The sequence below is a fragment of the Heptranchias perlo genome, chromosome 2 (genome assembly GCF_035084215.1).
Source record: "Heptranchias perlo isolate sHepPer1 chromosome 2, sHepPer1.hap1, whole genome shotgun sequence".
In the NCBI taxonomy this organism is placed as follows: domain Eukaryota; kingdom Metazoa; phylum Chordata; class Chondrichthyes; order Hexanchiformes; family Hexanchidae; genus Heptranchias; species Heptranchias perlo.
This window is the reverse complement of record NC_090326.1, coordinates 21,141,651-21,161,351: the sequence shown is the minus strand read 5'-3', so window position 1 is coordinate 21,161,351 and position 19,701 is coordinate 21,141,651. Positions and strand designations below refer to the sequence as shown.

Genomic DNA, 19,701 nt, shown 5'->3' with positions numbered 1-19,701 from the left:
ATGGTTTTGATAGAGTAAATAAGGAGAAACTGTTTCCAGTGGCAGAAGGGTGGGTAACCAGAGGACACAGGTTTAAGGCGATCAGCAAAAGAGCCAGAGGTGACATGAGGAAATATTTTTTTGACGCAGTGATTTGTAATGATCTGGAATGCACTGTCTGAATGGGTCATGGAAGTTTCAATAGTGACTTTCAAAAGGGAGTTGAATAAATGCCGAAGGGAAAAATTTTACAGGGCTATGGGGAAAGAGCAGGGGAATGGGACTAATTGAATAGCTCTTTCAAAGAGCCGGCACAGGCACGATAGACCAAATGGCTTCCTGCTGTGCTGTACCTACTATACTCATCACAATGGCAATCCTGCAAGTGATGTACGACCAGGTTTGTGATGTTATGGGGAATGCCGAATTTCTTCACTTCCCCTTACTCGCCAATAGTGAATTCTTACTGGACGGATCCTTCCAGATCAGCTTCCAGGCTGGAGATGGATTGCAATATTTCCTAATGGTACGACAGGTACTTGCTGACTGACCCTTCATTTCACAGGTCTGTTTCTCTTTTATAACCAATACAGCTAGTCTTAGGAAGGCCACTAGTGAGGGGACAAAACCACAAGTTGTAGCAATAATTTTTTTTTTGGGGAGGAGGTTGATCAATTCTTTAGCTTGTCCTGGCCAACATTTGTGTCTCAATCAGCACCATTAAAATCGATTATTAAAGCATCAGACACCTTTTAAAATCAAAATTAAATTACAGTTCTGAAGGGGGGAAAAAACTGACAAATGATTAAGTAGTCACTTATTGTAACTCACACAAAAAGCAAAAAGTAAACAAACTACAATACAGCACTAAAAACAAATAAAAACTTTGTAACTGATGGCAGTATTAACAAATTTATCTTGTCGTTGTTTGTAGGAGCTTGCTGTGCACAAATCAGTTCATGGAATCATAGAATGATACAGCACTGAAGGAGGCCATTTGGCCCATTATGCCTGTGCCAGCTCTTTGAAAGGGCTATCCAATTAATCCCACTCCCGTGTTCTTGCCCCATAGCTCTGCAATTTTTTTCCCTTCAAGTATTTATCCAATTCCCTTTTGAAAGTTACTATTGACTCTGCTTCCACCTCCCTTTCAGGCAGTGCATTCCAGAACATCACAACTTGCTGCTTAAAATTTTTTTCCCTCCTGTCGGCTCTGGTTCTTTTGCCAATTACCGTAAATCTGTCTCCTCTGGCTGCCAACCCTTCTGCCACTGGAAACAGTTTCTCCTAATTTACTTCATTAAAACCCTTCATATGATTTTGAAAGCCTCTATCAAATCTACCCTTAACCTTCTCTGCTCCAAGGAGAACAATCGCAGATTCTCTAACCTCTTCATGTAACTGAAGTCCCGCATCCCTAGTACCACTCCAGTAAATTTCCTCTGTACCCTCTCCAAGGCCTTGACATCCTTCCTAAAGTATGGTGCCCAGAATTGGCTACAATACTCTAGCTGGGGCCTAACCAGTGTTTTATAAAGGTTTAGCATAACTTCCTTGCTTTAATACTCTATGCCTCTATTAATAAAGCCCAGGATCCCATATGTCTTTTTAACAGCCTTCTCAACTTGTCCTGCCAACTTCAAAGATTTGTGTACATACACCCCTAGGTTTCTCTATTCCTATACCCTCTTTAAAATTGTACCATTTAGTTTATATTGCCTCTCCTCATTCTTCCTATCAAAATGAATCACTTCACACTTCTCTGCGTTAAATTTCATCTGGCATGTGTCTGCCCAGTTCACCAGTCTATGCCCTCCTGAAGTCTGTTACTATCCTCCTCACTATTTCCGAGTTTAGTATGATCTGCAAGCTTTGAAATTATTCCCTGTATACCTAAGTCCAGGTCATTATTATATATCAAAAACTGCGGTCCCAATACTGACCACTGCATACTTCCCTGCAGTCTGAAAAACTGTTCACCATTACTCTCTGCTTTCTAGTCCTTATCCAATTTCATATCCATACAGCCATTGCCCCTTTAATCCCACGGTCTTCAATTTTGCTAACAAGTTTATTATGTGGTACTTTACCAAATGCCTTTTGAAGGTCCATATGCACATCAACCACAATATCCTCATCAACCCTCTCTGTTACTTCATCAAAGAACTCAAATCAAGTTAGTCAAACATGATTTGCCTTTAACAAATCCATGCTGGCTTTCATTTGTTAACCCATATTTTTCCAAGTGCCAATTAATTTTGTCTCGGATTATTGTCTCAAAGTTTCCCCACCGCTGACATCAGGCTGACTGGCCTGTAGTTGTCAGGTCTATCCCTTTCCCCCTTTTTGAACAGGGTGTAACATTTGCAATCATCCAGTCCTCTGGCACCACTCCCACATCTAAGGAGCATTGGAAGATTGTGACCACAGCCTGCGCAATTTCTACCCTTGCGTCCCTCAGCAACCTAGGATGCATCCCATCTGGTCCGGGTGACTTTACTACATTGAGCGCTGCCAACCGTTTAAGTACCTACTCTTTATCTATTTTTAATCCTATCAAATTTCTCTACTACTTCCTCCTTTACTGTGACATTGGCAGCATCCCCTTCTTTAGTGAAGACAAATGCAAAGTACTCATTTAGTACCTCAGCCATGCCCTCTGCCTCCACAAAGATGATCTCCTTTTTGGTCCCTAATCGGTCCCACCTTTCCTTGGACTATCCTTTTACTATTTATATATTTATAAAAGATTTTTGGGTTCTCTTTTATGTTACCTGCTAATCTATTCTCATACACTCTCTTTGCCCCTCTTATTTCCTTTTTCAGTTCTCCTGCTGTAATTCCCCATATTACAACAGTGACTACACTTCAAAAGTACTTTACTGGCCGTGAAGCCCTTTAGGGCATCCTGATGATGTGAAAGATGCTAAATAAATGCAAGTTCTTTCTTTAACTGAAATTCTGACCAGTATTTAGTCAGAAAACATGTATGAGTAAATGCTACCCTTTAATGTATAGAACGATTTCTCCAATTTTGAAAATGTATCTATAAACATGGAACTGAAAAATAAGATTGTGCCACCAATGAATCATATACTAAAGAACATCCCTAAATTCAAATCAGTTCATGACTAGAGAGCAGTGACATTGGTATTTTCACTATATTGTGAAATCAGATATGCTCTCTAAACTAGCCCATTACTTCAAACTACTAGTTTTAAAAAAAACAAATGCCAAGATACGTAAACTTACGTGGATAACATATCTAGCGGCAGTGTCAACAGTGAGCTCACAGAGCCAGTAAACAAACATTTGTAAATACGACCTTGATAGAAAAAGAGGAAGAGATAGTGAAAGGTCAGTATAGATCTGCACTTGAAGTAACCCATAATGGGTGTCTTTTACACAAGAGAATCTCTTCTAAACCATATCTTTTTACACTTACTCCCAAAACATGGTATTTCTTTCCCCCCTTGAAAAGCGTACATTGAACATTATACCACTCTCAGCACTTTGTATTTCTACCAAAATGTGACCAGATGGACTAGATCTTAGTATATTTTTCTAATCAATACAGCATATTACAGATTGTTACCCAAAACAATCACAGTATAATTGAGTCACAAATATTTACTGAAGAAACAGAGGCAAAGTATACAAACTACGCATCAACTAGGAATTGGCCCAAGCCAGGCCCAGACTTTGGGAGAATTTATCTTGAAAATATATGCGCTAACATTTTTCCTTTAGATTCTTTTGGAAAACATTATTTTGTCACACATGGGGGGGGAGGGAGGGGGGGGGAGGCGAGTGAGAGCGAGAGCGCGTGAAAGCGATCAGTGCTGGAGACTTTTGACATCCACTGGCAACATCAAATACACTTTGTGCAGGTCACAGGACAGATACAGCGTAAAAATCCTATTTTCTAGTCATTCTCATAACCCAAGCAATATCGTAATTAGTTGCCAGCTATAGGTAATTCTTTCTGCTGTGGACCCACTTGATTCAGACTACCAGATGAAGTTCACATAGGACCCTTTGTTTCCAGCAGAAGTGGCCTTCAGCCCATTCATGTTAGTTGTGATGTAACTCACATCTCAGAACTGAAAGGGCAATGTGCTAACCCACTGCGCCACCTCAGTCTCGAGTTTCTGCAGAAATCCCATTGCCAAGAACAGAACATTCTTCCACATCTGTGATGTGAACCCAGTTCCTGCACGCACTGATGCTACTAATCGCTTGTTCTATGCTAAGGTTATGACGGGGGAGTAGGAAAGGTGAGAAAAAAGATACTAATGGTTTACACAAAAAGGTGTCACAGCAGAAATGAACGCAGGTGAGCCTTTCACTGAAAAAACAGGACAATGCCCAAGTGCTGTGACATGGATATCATTAGCATCTAATGGATTACACCAGGACCTGTTGAGGGAATTCATTTTACAAAATCTCAAGAAAAGTGTTTAAATATTTATTAAGTCCTCCTTTACTCAGTAGAGCAATTAGAAACTGCAAGTTTACCTTTTCTGCAGATATAACTGGGATAGAGAAAATTCAATCCATTTTAATTTCTCAACATTCCCTTCAATTATGACATTTCTCATCAACCTCTACAGGCTCAAAGCAAAAGCTGGAGAACTATTAGAGGGTTGGAAAAGCACCTGCAAAAATCAGTGGTTCAGAGCAAAACACTCAAAAATGTACGAGCAGAGAGGCATAAGTACACACTGATATGTTACTGTCACATTCTGACTTTTGACAATTATTCAACAGGATTCTAAAACATTTTTCAAAAAAACATTCAGGGAACACTGCTAAAAACCAATTTCCTGATTAATTTTTTTTGAAATTTGAAATACTCAATCTCATCTGTGCCTCTCTACATATCCTAAATTGTCTAATTTAACCTTAATCGTGAACATTTTGAGGTTACAAGTGTCAGGTATCGAGGGAACAAATAAATCAACTGGTCTACAACCATTGAAAAAAAAATAAACCAGCATTCCATAACATTTCCACTTGTAGGTCTCAATAGTGATTTGGAACTAGCTTACTGAATATTGCAAAACATAGTTTAGTACTTACATGCTGTGAGAGGTACGACTCCCAGCCATGCAAAGGCCACCAATGTGTAATGAAACCAGTATCTTATTGCTGTACCAATACTCGTAACCAATCCCGCAAAAATATCCTGAATTGGAAGTCTAGATGGCATATCTGGAGAATAAACTGGAAAAAATAAACAAGTTTCTTTTAAAGAACATAAATTTGTGTTGACAAAATAATTTTTAAAAGACTATTGCCATCTTTAATTTCTAATGTTCTGGAAAGACATTTCGTACACAAAGTTTCCACTGTAAAACATCCAACATGGTGACAAATTGATAATCCACCTCTAACTTTTCAACAAAATTTTCCAAAAGAATGAGATTCATATACAGTAACAATTTTTTTTAAATTGAAGATTTTATCAAACAGAGGCTGTTGCCATACTGGGTATTTACAAAGGTCCTGGTAATGGGCGTCTTTAAATCATTATTATAATCCCCAATTTAGATATATATTTGAAAGAGAAAAAAAAAGGATACAGGGAAAAGAGCAAGGAAATGGGATTAGAGTAGATAGCTCCAGTTGAAGAAATAGCACTGGCACAGGCACAATGGGCCGAATGGTCACCTGTTCTGTAATATCTAGGATTCTATGACCGACCTTCTATTTCTAGTCTTGCTTCAGTGATGTGAACTAGACCATCTATTTTTCCAGTTGACGGTGGGGGTAATGGGGTTAAAACCGTACTGGTTTACTTTGCTTTGTGACTTTGTCAAACTGTTCTAAATACAGAATAGAAAACAGATTGGAATTTAGCATTAAAGCAAGTTTTTTCACATTTCTATAAATACCAAACTCCAAGCCGAATCTTTACAAAACAAAGATAGTTATACTTGAGATAATATATTATGGCCATATGGTAGAAATCCAATTTACGTATGAAATTTAGGTGCATTAAAAAACTGAAAGTGCCACCTTGTGAATAATGATGGTTTACGGCCAACTTCAGGAAAAGGTATGCTGAAAGTTTTTAGTCCAGCATAAGTCAGTTTATTCAGACAAAGTCACCTTTTACACACTGTTCTGTGTCTAGCTTCAGTAAGCTAGCTCTATATGAAACGCATTCTTTTGAAAAACCTTGTTGAGAAAGTAGAGATGGATTTTTAATCTGTTGCCATCCTGGATACATTACAGTGGACACTTTGATTGTTCTTTCAAATCAAGATGACTTATTTTAAACATTCATCACCTCTGTGCTTTTTCTGTAAAGCACCAAGCAAATTTTAAAAAAGAATTGAAGGCACTATATAAAATAGAAGTAGCTGATGTTGAATGGGATTGTTAATCTGTACAACTTTTACTCAGAAACTTGTTCACAGAAACATTTTTTTGCCTGACCTAAAAGGTATATACTGTACAATATTAACAAAGACAATAAAAGTATCTGAAAATGTCCAATCGCTCGGCCTGTAGACATTTAAAAATAAGTCAACTTTCCACTGACTGCCACCAAAAAAGGTTTATTAATTCCACCTGCTTAAAATTCAATGTCCCTCATTTCCAAAGAATGCAACAATATTTTTATTTTCTTTACTACCTCAACAACAGACAGAAAACCTATAGTTCTGTCTGACAAGGGCCAAGCTCTGTTCTCATCATAGAAAAACCCAAGGAAAAAGACTTGCATTTATATAGCGCTTTTCATGACCTCAGGACGTCCCAAAGCACTTTACAACCAATGTGGTATTTTTGAAGTGTAGTCACTGTTGTAATGTAGGAAACGTGGCAGCCAATTTGCACAAAGCAAGGTCCTACAAATAGCAATTTGATAATGACCAGATAATCTGTTTTTTTTATAAAAAGTAATGTTGGTTAAGGGATAAATATTGGCCAGGACACCGGGGATAACTCTTCTTCAAAATAGTGCTATAGGATCTTTTACATCCACCCGAGAGGGCAGACGGGACCTCTGTTTAACATCTCATCCAAAAGACGGCACCTCCAACAATGCAGCACTGGAGCATCAGCCTAGATTTTCTCAAGTCTCTGGAGTGGGACTTGAACCTACGACCTACTGACTCAAAAGGCGAGAGTGCTACCCACTGAGCCACAGCTGACAAAAGACGACAACACAAGGGCTCTGGACTTGGTAACATTCAAATAAGCCAAAATATATCTGTGAAAACTTAACTCTAGGTAAACATGTAATGAGGTTAGAACACAATTCCCGATTTATCAGCCTGGATTTCCTAAAGCAGGAAGTAAAACCTGAAAACTACCCATATACAAAGCTGCTAGAATTAAAGTAGATCTACTGTATTAATGGGTATAATGACAATGAATCCAGAATTCAACAGATGAAAGGATCATCCAAGCCTCAGGAACCAGCTGAGTCAGGCAACGAGGAAGGGATAAAGCACCCTAAAGCCACATTCTCATATCCCGCCACTAGATGGAGTAACAGCACACTATTTAGGTATTAACCACACAAAAAAACTACTTCAGAATTAGCACACTGAACAGTGGCACAAATCTTTTAGGAAAACAAGCACAAGATTATTTAAGTCAATATTCTTTACGGCTGTGTCATGATATTTATGGATACTTGTTAACTCATTAGCTCAATTTGCTCCCAACATCATGACTACAGGAATAATCACTGAACTTTAATCAAGAGTATTTCATCCCATTTTACAATGCTCCCTCCAGACATGACCCAAATTTTGAAGGAATAATCTAATTGTACAGTTCGATATTTTTCACAGCTCATATGGACATAGTAACATAATTTCATACAGCCAGCATTACTCTTTACCAAAATCCTAGTGACAAAACTACAGTGTTGTTGCCTGAACTTTTCACATTATCATTACACTTTATTGATAAAGTGTAATGATAATGTGAAAACGGGATATGACGCTCGACTCATCGATCGACAGTTCCGACGGGCCACAGCAAAAAATCGCATAGACCTCCTCAGGAGACTAACACGGGACGCAACCAACAGAGTACCCTTTGTCGTCCAGTACTTCCCCGGAGCGGAGAAACTACGCCATGTTCTCCGCAGCCTTCAACATGTCATCAATGAGGACAAACACCTCGCTATGGCCATCCCCACACCTCCACTACTCGCCTTTAAACAGCCACCCAACCTCAAACAGACCATCGTTCGCAGCAAACTACCTAGCTTTCAAGAGAACAGCGTCCACGACGCCACACAACCCTGCCACGGTAACCTCTGCAAGACATGCCAGATCATCGACACAGATACCACCATCACACGAGATGACACCACCCACCAGGTGCATGGTTCATACTCCTGTGACTCAGCCAACGTTGTCTACCTCATACGTTGCAGGAAAGGATGCCCCAGAGCATGGTACATTGGCGAGACCATGCAGACGCTGCGACAACGGATGAACGGACACCGCGCAACAATCGCCAAACAGGAGGGTTCCCTCCCAGTCGGGGAACACTTCAGCAGTCATGGACATTCATCCACCGACCTTCGGGTAAGCGTACTCCAAGGCGGCCTTCGAGACACACGACAACGCAAAATCGTCGAGCAGAAATTGATAGCCAAGTTCCGCACCCATGAGGACGGCCTCAACCGGGATCTTGGGTTCATGTCACGCTACACGTTACCCCACCAGCGAACAAATGTTATCTGTTTTTAATATAATGGGTCATTTGCTGGCTCTCTCTGCCTTCCGGATGTTTCTGCCTCTCTCTGTGTTTTTTTTTCTCTGTTTTTTTTTTCCCTGTTTGTTTTTTTATTGAATGTGTATTCGGAGGTTCTGCAGGTAACACCTCTCTGTCTGAACACGGTGATTGCCTTGGCAACGGGCAGTTGCAGAGGCAGTCTGTAAACACCATTTATTATTGTTCAATATGTATAAATGCGTAGGCTTCAAGGAGATCTTGAAACATTTGCCTGAGGAAGGAGAAAATCTCCGAAAGCTTGTGAATTTAAAATAAAATTGCTGGACTATAACTTGGTGTTGTAAAATTGTTTACAATTTATTGATAAAGTGGTGACAACACTGCATTATAAACCCCATTTTCAAATTGATAGCTCAAGTTGCTGTGCAATGAAATCAATGTTATTTTTTGGTAAGACCAGGCAAAGTTCATAGTTTCTAAAACTGGCAGACCTCCCATAGCATTACTCCCTGGTAATCTGGGGCCGTTACGACATTTAACTGCTAAGTTGGCTCATCCCTGAGGCCAATGCACTAAATGCAGGGAATTAGCAGTTTGCAAACTGCTGAGGTCATTCACAGCAGCAATCGACGTGGAACCTAAAATTTACTGCTAGCAAATTTCAGGGTCACGTTCAAAATAATTGACCTCTCTTTGAGACCATATTGCATCTTTAACAGTGACAGATGCGTTACTTGAATATACAGGCCTACCCTTCAGTTCATGCTTGTGAATGTACTTAGAATTCGCAAACACATATTAGTGTTTACTTTGTTTCTGCACCAACTTAACAGTTGTTTACTCCGCCCTCCATACTACAATTTTACCATAAGAACATAAGAAATAGGAGCAGGAGTAGGCCAATCGGCCCCTCGAGCCTGCTCCACCATTCAATAAGATCATGGCTGATCTGATCCTAACCTCAAATCTAAAATCATGTCCAATTTCCTGCCCGCTCCCCGTAACCCCTAATTCCCTTTACTTCTAGGAAACTGTCTATTTCTGTTTTAAATTTATTTAATGATGTAGCTTCCACAGCTTCCTGGGGCAGCAAATTCCACAGACCTACTACCCTCTGAGTGAAGAAGTTTCTCCTCATCTCAGTTTTGAAAGAGCAGCCCCTTATTCTAAGATTATGCCCCCTAGTTCTAGTTCCCCCCATCCTTGGGAACATCCTTACCGCATCCACCCGATCAAGCCCCTTCACAATCTTATATGTTTCAATAAGATCGCCTCTCATTCTTCTGAACTCCAATGAGTAGAGTCCCAATCTACTCAACCTCTCCTCATATGTCTGCCCCCTCATCCCCGGGATTAACCGAGTGAACCTTCTTTGTACTGCCTCGAGAGCAAGTATGTCTTTTCTTAAGTATGGACACCAAAACTGTATGCAGTATTCCAGGTGCGGTCTCACCAATACCTTATATAACTGCAGCAATACCTCCCTGTTTTTATATTCTATCCCCCAGCAATAAAAGCCAACATTCCGTTGGCCTTCTTGATCACCTGCTGCACCTGCGTGCTAACTTCCTGATTTTCTTGCACTAGGACCCCCAGATCCCTTTGTACTGCAGTACTTTCCAGTTTCTCGGCATTAAGATAATAACTTGCTCTCTGATTTTTCCTGCCAAAGTGCATAACCTCACATTTTCCAATATTGTATTGCATCTGCCAAATCTCCGCCCACTCACCCAGCCTGTCTATATCCCCTTGTAGGTTTTTTATGTCCTCCTCACTCTCTACTTTCCCTCCCATCTTTGTATCATCTGCAAACTTTGATATGTTACACTCGGTCCCCTCCTCCAAATCGTTAATATAGATTGTAAAGAGTTGGGGACCCAGCACCGACCCCTGCGGAACACCACTGGCTACTGGTTGCCAGTCCGAGAATGAACCATTTATCCCAACTCTCTGCTGCCTGTTAGATAACCAATCCTCCACCCATGCCAGAATATTACCCCCAATCCAGTGATTCTTTATCTTGAGCAAACCTACCATTTGAACCACCACCCTGTTACCTCCAGTCCAATGTAGCTTCACTGTCAGGTTAACAGTTTGCGTGGCCTTGCACACGACAAGCTTATAACAGCTGAAAGTATAGAGCCAGCACAGGTCTCAGATCATTGCTAAACTTTTAAGAAATAGTTAGATTCAAGTTTGTCCAGAAATTCCATTCAGGTAGGTTACGTAAGAAAATTAATTTCCAGAACACTCTTTAATCAGTGATGGATGAGTGTATAAAAAAAAAGTCTATAAATTGAATGATTAAGCCTTGTAAAGATGGTGACTCACTTTAAATTAGTTTAAACCTGAAATCAATTAAAGAAAAACAATAAATCCATCTAAACTAAACAAACATCTTATTAAAAATGTGTTAGATTTTAATAAAAATGGTCTGCTGACACAAATGCCTTTATTGCTTGAAATGCATACAGGCAACCATTAATCACTTAACAGATTTTGAAACTGCAGACTACCTTGAAAAAGTATAAATAATCTGATGGTTGGGACTGATTTGTGATCTTGCTTTTGACCCATGTTGTATAATGTGACCAAATCAGCTGGTTGATCCCATCATTTTCTTCTACAAGCAAATATGTTTGTTGCTTTTTAAGTGGCAAACATGCAGCAAAGCTGAATACATGACATTTAATAAAATACATTAAGGCAGGTTTTAAAATACATTAAGGAATGGTGGATAAATTAGGGCCAAATATGCTGGCAACAGCCCTACAAAGTTTGCCAACTATCAACCTATCCCATTGCTAGATCAGTGCTCATGGAATTGGCACCAAGCAATTAATAGTCAGAAGAGTAACTGTATTAACAAGATACTTCAGATTTAATAGCCTCTGAGCTGGTTCAAGGAACCACAAGGCCCAATTCATCCTGCACTTAAATGATAAAGGAGGTTGTGACAGGTGATCTGCATTTTAAATTGAGGGGCAATATGGCTTTAAATGCTGCTTGAACCTTACATCTAAACATATACATAAAGGTCACTCAGAGGAGACACACAATGTATTTATAATTTAAATATTTACAAAGGGTAGTTGTAAAAAAATACACATTACATTTCTAATGGCATCTGAAAACCATTTAAGTTTTGTTCATCATTGAAAAATAAGCACACTTACTGTGGAATATATCACACAGCAAAGACAAAAATGCAGGGATTCAGAACATGCAGGAACACTTAATCTGAGACTGTGGTAAAGTAGGATTTTGGAATGCAGGCATAAAGGCAGCAATTAATTTAAATTGGGGCTTCAACCTGTGTTACAGCTGCAGACGTAAGCTGATTGCTTAGAGATTTACCACCCCCCCCCACCCCCCGCTTGCCACATAAGAAAAAACATACTGAAGCAAATGTACCACTATTTTATTAAGGAATAAGGCTGTTACTACATTCTTGTCAAATTACTTACATGGAACAATTTCATCACCATTAAGTAGCACTTAATGCTTGCTTTTGAAATTGGACAGAATTTAAACATACCATGGAATCAAAGTGGTTACAGCACAGAAGGTGGTCATTCAGCCCGTCGAGCGTGCACCGGCTCTTTGAAAGAGCAATCCAGTTAGTCCCATTCCCCCGTAGCCCTGCAAATTTTTTCCCTTCAATTATTTATCCAATTCCTTTTTGAAAGCCACGATTGAATCTGCTTCCACCACCCTTTCAGGCAGCGCATTCCAGATCATAACCACTCGCTGCGTAAAAGTTTTTCCTCATGTCACCTTTGGTTCTTTTGCCAAGCACCTTAAATCTGTGTCCTCCGGGTCTCGGCCCTTCCACCAATGGGAACAGTTTCTCTTTATTCAAATTCATGAAGGGTTTAGATAAAGTGAACACTTTATCAAATCTCCTCTCAACCTTCTCTGCTCTAAGGGGAACAAACCCAGCTTCTCCAGTCTATCCATATAACTAAAGTCCCTCATCCCTGGAACCATTCAAGTAAATCTTTTCTGCACCCTCTCTAAGGCCTTCACATCTTTCCTGATGTGCGGTGCCCAGAATTGGACACAATACTCCAGTTGTGGCCGAACCAGTGTTTTGTAAAGGTTCAACATAACTTCCTTGCTTTTGTACTCGGCTTCTAATTATAAAGCTCAGGATCCTGTATGCCTTTTTAAACCGCTTTCTCAACCTGCCCTGCCACCTTCAACTATTTGTGCACTATACCCCCAGGTCTCTGTTCCTGCACCCCCTTTAGTTTATATTGCCTCTCCTTGTTCTTCCTGCCAAAATGTATCACCTCGCACTTCTCTGTTAAATTTCATCTGCTATGTGTCTGCCAATTCCACCAGCCTGTCTACGTCCTCTTGAAGTCTATTACTATCCTCCTCACTGTTTACTACACTTCCAGGTTTGGGTCCTCTGCAATTTTTGAAATTGTGCCCGGTACACCCAAGTCAAAATCGTTAGCATATATTAAAAATAGCAGTGGGCCTAGTATCGACCAGATATAGAAGCTGATACTGTAGAAAAGACACACGGCTGGGGGGGGGGGGCTCAGTGTTGACTTTTTAAAAAAAATGCATGTCCTTTGGGCAAATTCTCGACAGATCTTAATTAATGAACACCACTACACATTTAAATCTCAGTCACATTACAGTGCTATCAGTATAGTTAGTACTATAGTACAGCTACAGACGAGAAGTATGAAATATAATTTAAATAGGGTCAACTCGGCGGAAGGTTATTTAGAGGGCAGACACTTTACATGGCCAATTCATGGCTGGACACATCAGTAGATTAAGCGTTAAATGAATGCTACAATGGGCCAGAAATCCCTCCTGAAATAAAGGAGTACCTCAACAGCGTTCAGTTTTAATGGCGAACCGAAGGAGCAAGTTCTCACGTTTGCACATGAGCACTAAAACCCAGAAATCTTGAACTTGCTCCTATTGGTTCGCTGGCGATGTGACAGCTGCGAATTAATGGGCCATCGCACCCTACAATCATTGAAATCGCTGAAAAATCACAAACTTGCTCATCCACCCAGCTGGAAAGTAACTAATTACACCACCTAAAGATATGCTGAAAAATATCAAATCTAAACTAAGTTTTAAAAAGCGCGATAACTCTTAATGATTGCCAAACAGCTAAAAATTAAATTTTAAAAATGTGGAGTCTCATATTACTCCTTATTTTAAGAGATTTTGGTCATTAAAAAAAAATCAAAAATTAAAATGTTAAAATTTTTTTTTAAACTTTTCCCTTCTGTCTCTTTAATTCAATTATTTCTTTGGCTTTTTATAATAAAAATATATATTTTTATATTATTTACAATGACTTCCAGAATCTTACTTTAAATGAATGAGGTCTGCCTGCCTGCTTGTGGGCAGATCCTGACAGATTTAGTTGGCGTGTCTTCTATTCTCTCAGACTGTTCCATGCACATCAACTTATCCCGCTCAAAGGCTAGGTTGATGTTTTTAAAAAATGTGCACTTTCAAAATCACGCAAGTTGACACCATGGAGCCCGCAGTAAGTACATTCATTAATTTAATTCGCAAGAGCTGCAGCAATCGTTGCCATGCCGCTCTGCGAAAGTTCTGACCCATTAACAAAGATCTCAGAGTATTAAACAGGGGGCAACAACTCAATCACATACAAAGATGGTGAAATAGACCAAAATGCCCAGATTTCACTCAAATAGAAGTGGAATTTATACAGTACACACAATCTCTTCTCCCACCCTAAGAGGTATATATTTGGTTAAAGAAAAAAAATTGTTGAAATATGACACCCTGCCTGACATAAACGTAGGTATAACAAAGCAAAATATGAACACCATCTCACTCCAAACAGGCAATGCAAATGATGCACTATTAGACACCTGCCCAGTTTATTTACTCCTACCTAGTGAACACCCACTCGTAAAATTCCCAAGACAGCCTGAAATTCCGAACTAAACCCTGAAGCCAATCCAGCAAAAACTTCAAAATATCAGCATAAAATCTGATATAGTTCAACCCTGATTAGTCACATCCCACAGATGAGAACATTCCCATGGTCCCAACAAGACTGGACCATGTTTCACAGAGTTTTTTTTTTAAAAGTCAATGTCTATACTTATCCATCAATCTCCTACAACTAAATACTTATCCAGTTCCTTATTTGAAACAGGGACACAAAATACCAGAAATATACAGCAGGCTCATAATTTGAAAGAGAAATACAGGTCAACTTCAAAACTGATAAAGGTCTGCACCCAAATTTTTAAACTAACTTTAATTTTCGGATGTTGACCAACCTTCTGTGCATGCTTAGCATTTTTTGTCCTTGACTTGGATTTCCAGCATTTAGAGTTCTTCCTACGTCCCTTATTTGAAAGAGTTAGGGAAAACAACTATATTTGATACAGGATTACCCATATACCTACAATGCTTATGAAGCCATTGGTTCTTATCTCCACTCACTCTAGGCTGGCTAATTCTGCTCTTCTGCTCTCTAGTTCTATGATCTCAGTTTTAAATTAAATAATCTGATCCCATTACGTTATCCATTCTTTTCAGTATTTGAAACACACCAGCTATCTCAACCCGGTCCCCATGTCACTTTTAAACAGCACTCTATCCATCTTAACCCTTCCTTTTCCTTCCAGTTCTTTTTCATGAGATGAAACACCACAATGGTGAAGCTGCACCCATTGCTAGCGATACCTTAAACCAGTGCTCAGTGTGCTGGGATAACTCAATATCCTGGAATTCATAAACCTAGCACCATCACCAAGGACTCAAGGAGCCCACTACCATCATCTCCTCAGGGCAACTACTGATGGTCAATAAATGTGTCCTTGACAGCATCGCCTTCGTCCCTAGAACAATTTTTTTTCTTCAAAACTACTGAGGTATAATAGAGGGAGCTTTACTTTGCATCCAACCCTGCTATACCTGTTGATGCAAATGCTGGGTGACCAAAATACAAAGCATTTCATGCCCGAGCACCATCACTCACCGTGATTAGAATAGTCACAAAATAAAAAGTATTTTTCCCCCATTAGGGGTAATCTCAACTTTGTTATCGACAGCTAGTTGGTAAACAAGCAGGTTTTTTTGGGTACTACCTCCCATTGCTTTAGCCCCCTGTTTGCCAGTTGTCTTAAGTCACTGAAAAGCTCAAATTTAGAGCTTGTCAGTGCAGATATGGCCTCAATAGTGGAGTCAGCTCAAAAACATTTGAGAATAAAACTGATACTTGTCCTTCAATTGTAAAAATGTTTACAGGGTGGGACTAGCCTGATTCTTCAGGAATACATTTTCCATCTGGCCAATTACTACACAATTTATATAAATCATCACCGTGCTTTCTTCGATGATCAAATTTGCCTGAAGCACTGCAGACAGTATAATGATATGCTCTTTCAATACATTAGCCGTATGTACTTGTCAATCAAATGAACGTTTTTACTCCTGCCAAGTTAGTGGCAAGACTTATTGCTTATCTAGGCTAGTTATTCAAATCACTGAAAAAATAGTATATATGTCATGCTTACTTTCATAACAAAATATAACATACGAACATACAAATTAAGAGCAGGAGTAGGCCATTCGGCCCCTTGAGCCTGCTCTGTCATTTGATATGATCACAGCTGATCTGATTGCGACCTCAACCCGACTTTCCAGTCTACCTATTATAACCTTTGACTCCCTTGTTGATCAGGAATCTATTTAACTCAGCCTTAAAAATATTCAATAACCCTGCCTCCACCGCTCTCTGGGGGAGTTCCACAGACTCACAGCCCTCAGAGAAAAAATTTCCCCTCACCTCCGTCTTAAATGGGAGACCCCTTATTTTTAAACTGTGGCCCCTAGTTCTAGTCTCTCCCACAAGGGGAAATATCCTCCCAGCATCTACCCCTTCTAGTCCCCTCAGGATCTTATATGTTTCAATAAGTTCACCTCTCATTCTTCTAAACACCAATGTATACAGGCCCAACTTGTCCAACCTTTCCTCATAAGATAACCCCCTCATCCCAGGAATCAGTCGAGTGAACCTTCTCTGAACTGCCTCCAAAGCAATTATGTCCTTTCTTAAATAAGGAGACCAAAACTGCACACAGTATTCCAGATGTGGTCTCACCAATGCCCTGTACAATTGTAGCAAAATATCTCTACTTTTATATTCCATTCCCCTTGCAATAAATGACAACATTCCATTTGCCTTCCTAATCACTTGCTTTACTGCATGCTAACTTTTTGTGATTTATGTACTAGGACATCCAGATCCCTCTGTACCTCAAAGTTCTGCAATCTCTCTCCATTTAACTAATACACTGCTTTTCTATTCCTCCTGCCAAAGTTCACATTTTCCCACATGATACTCCATCTGTCAAATTTTTGCCCACTCACTTAACCTATCTATATCCCTTTGCAGACTCCTTATGTCCTCTTCACAACTTACTTTCCTACCTACCTTTGTGTCATCAGCAAATTTAGCAACCATACATTTGGTCCCTTCATCCAAGTCAATGATATAGACTGTAAATAGTGGAGGCCCAAGCTCTGATCCCTGTGGCATTCCACTCATTACATCTTGCCAACCTGAAAATGACTCATTTATGCCTACTCTGTTTCCTGTTAACATGGATGAAGGATTAGTTAGCTAATATGTTACCCCCCTACACCATGAGTTCTTATTTTGTGTAGTAGCCTTTGATGTGGCACCTTGTCAAAAGCCTTCTGGAAATCCAAGTACACCACATCCACAGAATCCCCTTTATCCACGTTGCTTGTTACTTCCTCAAAGAACTCTGATAAATTAGTCAAACACGATTTCCCTTTCACAAAGCTGTGTTGACTCTGCCTGATTGGATTGAGATTTTCTGAGTGCCCTGCTATAACTTCCTTAATAAAAGATTATAGCATTTTCCCTATGACAGATGTTAAGCTAACTGGCCTGCAGTTTCCTGCTTCCTGTCTCCCTCCTTTCTTAAATAGAGGAGTTACATTCGCTATTTTCCAATCTGATGGGACCCTTCCAGAATCTAGGGAATTTTGGAAAATACCAATGCATCTACTATCTCTGCAGCCACTTCTTTTAAGACCCTAGGATGAAGTCCGTCAGGACCTGGGGACTTGCTGGCTTTTAGTTCTATTACTTTTTTCAGAACCCTTTCCCTGGTGATTGTAAACGTTTTAAGTTCCTCCCTCCCTTTCACCTCTTGATTCACAACTATTTCTGGCTTGCTATTTATATCCTTTACAGTGAAGGCGGATGCAAAATATCTGTTCAATTCATCCGCCATTTCCTTATTCTCCATTATTAATTCCCCAGATTCACTCTCTAGAGGACCAACGCTCACTTTACTTACTCTTTTCCTTTTTGAATACCTGTAGAAACTCTTACTCGCTGTTTTTATATTTCTAGCTAGCTTTCTCTCGTACTCTAATTTCTCCCTCTTTATTCTTTGTCATTCTTTGCTGTTTTTTATGTTCTGTCCAATCTCCAATCTTCTGACCTGCTTTTTCTTTCGAATTGATACTATCTTTAACTTCCTTAGTTAGCCACGGATGGTACGTCCTTCCCCTAGAGTCTCTCTCTCTCTCACTGGAATGTATCTTTGCTGAGTGTTTTGAAATATCTCATTAAATGTCTGCCACTACATCTCTACTGACCTATGGGTCTTTTTCTGGGTGGCAGGCAGTGACTAGTGGGGTACCGCAGGGATCAGTGCTTGGGCCCCAGCTATTCACAATATATATCAATGATTTGGATGAGGGAACGGAATGTAACATTTCCAAGTTTGCAGACGACAAAACTGGGGTGGAATGTGAGCTGTGAGGAGGATGCAAAGAGGCTCCAATGTGATTGAGACAAGTTGGGTGAGTGGGCAAGAACATGGCAGATGCAGTATAATGTGGATAAATGTGAGGTTATCCACTTTGGTTGTAAAAACAGAAAAGCAGATTATCATTTGAATGGTGATAGATTGGGAAAAGGGGAAGGTGCAACGAGACCTGGGTGCCCTTGTACACCAGTCGCTGAAAGCGAGCATTCAGGTGCAGCAAGCAGTTAGGAAGGCGAATGATATGTTGGCCTTCATTGCAAGAGGATTTGAGTACAGGAGCAGGGATGTCTTACTGCAGTTATACAGGGCCTTGGTGAGAGCACATCTGGAGTATTGTGTGCAGTTTTGGTCTCCTTATCTGAGGAAGGATGTCCTTGCCATGGAGGGAGTGCAATGAAGGTTTACCAGACTGATTCATGGGATGGCAGGACTGACGTATGAGGAGAGATTGGGTCGACCAGGCCTATATTCACTAGAGTTTAGAAGAATGAGAGGTGATCTCATCGAAACATATAAAATTTTAAAAGGACTAGACAGACTAGATGCAGGGAGGATGTTCCCAATGGCTGGGGAGTCCAGAACCAGGGGTCACAGTCTCAGGATACGGGGTATGCCATTTAGAGCCGAAATGAGGAGAAATTTCTTCACTCAGAGGGTGGTGAACCTGTGGAATTCTTTACCACAGAAAGCAGTGGAGGCCAAGTCATTAGATGTATTCAAGAATGATAGATATATTTCTTAATGCTAAAGGGATCAAGGGATATGGGGAAAAAGCAGGAACAGGGTACTGAGTTAAACGATCAGCCACGATCATTTTGAATGGCGGAGCAGGCCCGAAGGGCCGAATGGCCTACTCTTGCTCCTATTTTCTATGTTTCTTTGTACCTCTTCCAAGAAAGGCAACAGCACAGTCAGTGTAGATGGTGTACAAATGTAGCTTACTGGTAAGCTATATTTGCACACCCACTAACGAGCATATTTAACTACAGGAACTATAGGAAGGGAAGGATAAGTAGGTATTAAAAATGTACCAGATACTAATTCTGTCTCGTCCAGTGGTGCACAACACCAGGACTGTTCTGCTGCATTATTTCATTTAACTCTTGATGGGATTTGAATTATTAAGAGCCAGACCATAAGTGAGTCCCTGAGGACAAACAAAACATTCCACCATGCC

The 19,701-nt window shown here is 40.1% G+C and overlaps 1 protein-coding gene across 3 annotated transcripts in view; it reads right to left on the bottom strand.

Annotated features, from left to right (window-relative positions):
- The window catches only part of marchf6 (membrane-associated ring finger (C3HC4) 6), an 87,248-nt gene that overhangs the window by 46,555 nt on the left and 20,992 nt on the right, over positions 1-19,701 (bottom strand). For all 3 annotated transcript variants that reach the window (XM_068001025.1, XM_068001035.1, XM_068001043.1), the window contains 2 exons: positions 5,062-5,205; positions 3,232-3,304 (listed from right to left, as the gene is read on the bottom strand). In XM_068001025.1, coding sequence (XP_067857126.1) covers positions 3,232-3,304; positions 5,062-5,205 — 217 coding nt within the window. The remainder of the gene's footprint in view (positions 1-3,231; positions 3,305-5,061; positions 5,206-19,701) is intronic.